Raw genomic sequence first — 2,500 nt, 5'->3', positions numbered from 1 at the left:
TCATCGTTCATGGTTTGTTAAACGCCGTAATGGTTTAATCAAGTTGGTTTCCTTTATTCTCCCTCGTGCTTCAGGCAGACATATCCTAAAAACCCTTTTAAACTATGCACCTAAACGTTTTCAAGTAATTAGAACTAATTAAATATAAAGATGGATGTTCTTTTTAACTTATGCGCATGAAATAGAATATATATATTACATATTAATAGTGAAAAATGCAGAAATTATTGTGAAGAGATGCGCTTCAGTCTAAAAACATATTTTTTCGAGGCTTCGAACACCGTGAATGATTGTTCGAACTCGTTCCATTAGATGCGATAAATAAGCTATAAATGCAAAATTAAGTTTGAAAAAAATAAAGAAAATAAGAGTTGTAGTAACATAAAATTGCAGTAGTATAAAGTTTGTGTATATATAATAAAACAGTTTTAGTTTGTAAGATTTAAAAATTATTTGAAGATTTTCCAATTAATATACAATGTGACTATGAAATATGAAGTCTACATACCATATTTAGGAAATCACCATGACTTTACAAATATTTTAAGTGATAATACAAAATGTTTGTATATATCCATGTACATGTATATGTATATGTATATATATGTACATGTGTATATGTATATATATTTATATGTATATATATAGGTATTTGTGTATATCTATGTGTATATATGTATATATACACATATATGTATTTATGTACATATGCATATATATAGACATTATATACACACATATACATGTGGTTGTATGTACATACATACATCCATATATATCTACATACACACACACACACACACACACACACACACACACACACACACACACACACACACACACACATATATATATATATATATATATATATATATATATATATATATATATATATTGTTTAATATTAATTCAATACTGGTTTATTGTATCATTCTTCCTCTTTAGGCTGACAATGTGATATACTTGAAAATTTTCTGTTCACTTTGCACTTTTCCCCCTATAAGCTTCAGGATTCACAGAGCGGTCATAAATATCTTTTATGTGTATGATATCAAATGTTCCACGCATCAAATCTAAATCATTGAGACATAACGACATAATGATTTTTCAGTCATTTAAAAAATATTGATATTGAACAGTGTCATTTATGGGACGAAGGATAAAAGAAACAAAAATGTCCTGTATCTATATAAACCATCACACGGTAAAAATTGACTATTTTTTCACTCACCACTGACTTTGAAATACATATTCGTGAGAAAGCCTATTGTAGGAAAGACAGACAACAAAATATGGACGAAAAATTATTGGGTATACCACCCTTTTCTCAGATTATAAATTCATGAAACAATGCCAAAAACCGTTATATGTGTGACTCTTTAGAAACACACTGAAGTCACACAATGTTGCTATGAAAAGAAGAGAGGTGTAAATAGTCTTTCATTACAGGTAGCACACCATATGGTACAAGTTTCTCGACATAAACAAATAACGTCAAATTTCATTTTTTGGACAAAACCTCCTAGACTTCCTCAAGATGTATCCTTATGACATGACCCATCGAAAAATTCAAAACCTAAAAATCTATCTCTGTTTTTATATAGTGTGAACAGCTGATATCAAATGAACCGTTTAGCAAAAAAGGCACAACAGGAACTGGGTGTTGTTAGAGACTGAAAACTTGATCATAGCTCCGTCTCCATCGTGGTGAATGGACGGTCCGCTCCTATCAACTCGTCAAAGAGGGTGAGGGAGTCCAAGGAAGGTCCTCTGTATCTGCCAAGTAAGAAAATGAACAAATGAAATATCTGCCTCATTTTATACCACACACAAAAATAGTTCACTAATATTTGATCACAAGTCTTAGAGTTAGAGTTCAAGAAAGGTCCTCTGTATCTGCCAGGTAAGAAAATGAACAAATTAAATACCTGCCTCATTTTATACCACACACAAAAAAAATGTTCATCAGTATTCAATCAAAAGACTCAGAGTTCAAGAAAGGTTCTCTGTATCTATTAATCAAGAAAATAAACAAATGTGTCTGGCTGTCACTTTTATATCACATGCAAAAAATACAGGAAATTCAATCGTCAGCCTTGATTTACAGAATCCAGGGAAAGTCCTCTTATCTATCCAATAAAGGAAAATTAATAAATGAAATATAAAGCTATATATATCCAATCCTATGACCAAATAATATATCAACCTATCACTCTACCTCAAAAAATACCCCAACACAACAACCAAATCATAAGCCCTGGCAAACAAACAAATTACTCCAAAACCGAACATCTCACCTGAGGGATTCTGGCAGTGAAGAATCAGCTGATTCCGTGAGTTCCGTCTCCCTCGATCGTCTCCAAGAATCGAGACGTGATTCACTGTACCGAAGCAACGTCGACACTAAATCTCCCACACGCCAGCCTCTGTCCCCTAACAGCCGGCAAACGATATCCAACTGAAAGGTACAAGGGCACTTTAGGGGAAATACGGTTTTGTT

At 32.5% G+C, this 2,500-nt stretch overlaps 1 protein-coding gene across 1 annotated transcript in view; it reads right to left on the bottom strand.

Moving 5' to 3' along the window:
* Positions 1-1,175: 1,175 nt before the first annotated feature.
* The window catches only part of LOC113813555 (uncharacterized), a gene marked incomplete at its 5' end in the record, with an annotated part of 20,790 nt that continues 19,465 nt past the window's right edge, over positions 1,176-2,500 (bottom strand). Inside the window, 2 exon segments of the mRNA XM_070133537.1 lie at positions 1,176-1,776; positions 2,298-2,458. Of these exon segments, the coding sequence (XP_069989638.1) occupies positions 1,686-1,776; positions 2,298-2,458 (252 nt within the window). The 3' untranslated portion in view covers positions 1,176-1,685.

The sequence above is a fragment of the Penaeus vannamei genome, chromosome 1 (assembly GCF_042767895.1).
Source record: "Penaeus vannamei isolate JL-2024 chromosome 1, ASM4276789v1, whole genome shotgun sequence".
In the NCBI taxonomy this organism is placed as follows: Eukaryota; Metazoa; Arthropoda; class Malacostraca; order Decapoda; family Penaeidae; genus Penaeus; species Penaeus vannamei.
The sequence above is the reverse complement of the archived record's forward strand: the minus strand, read 5'-3'. Positions and strand labels throughout refer to the sequence as shown.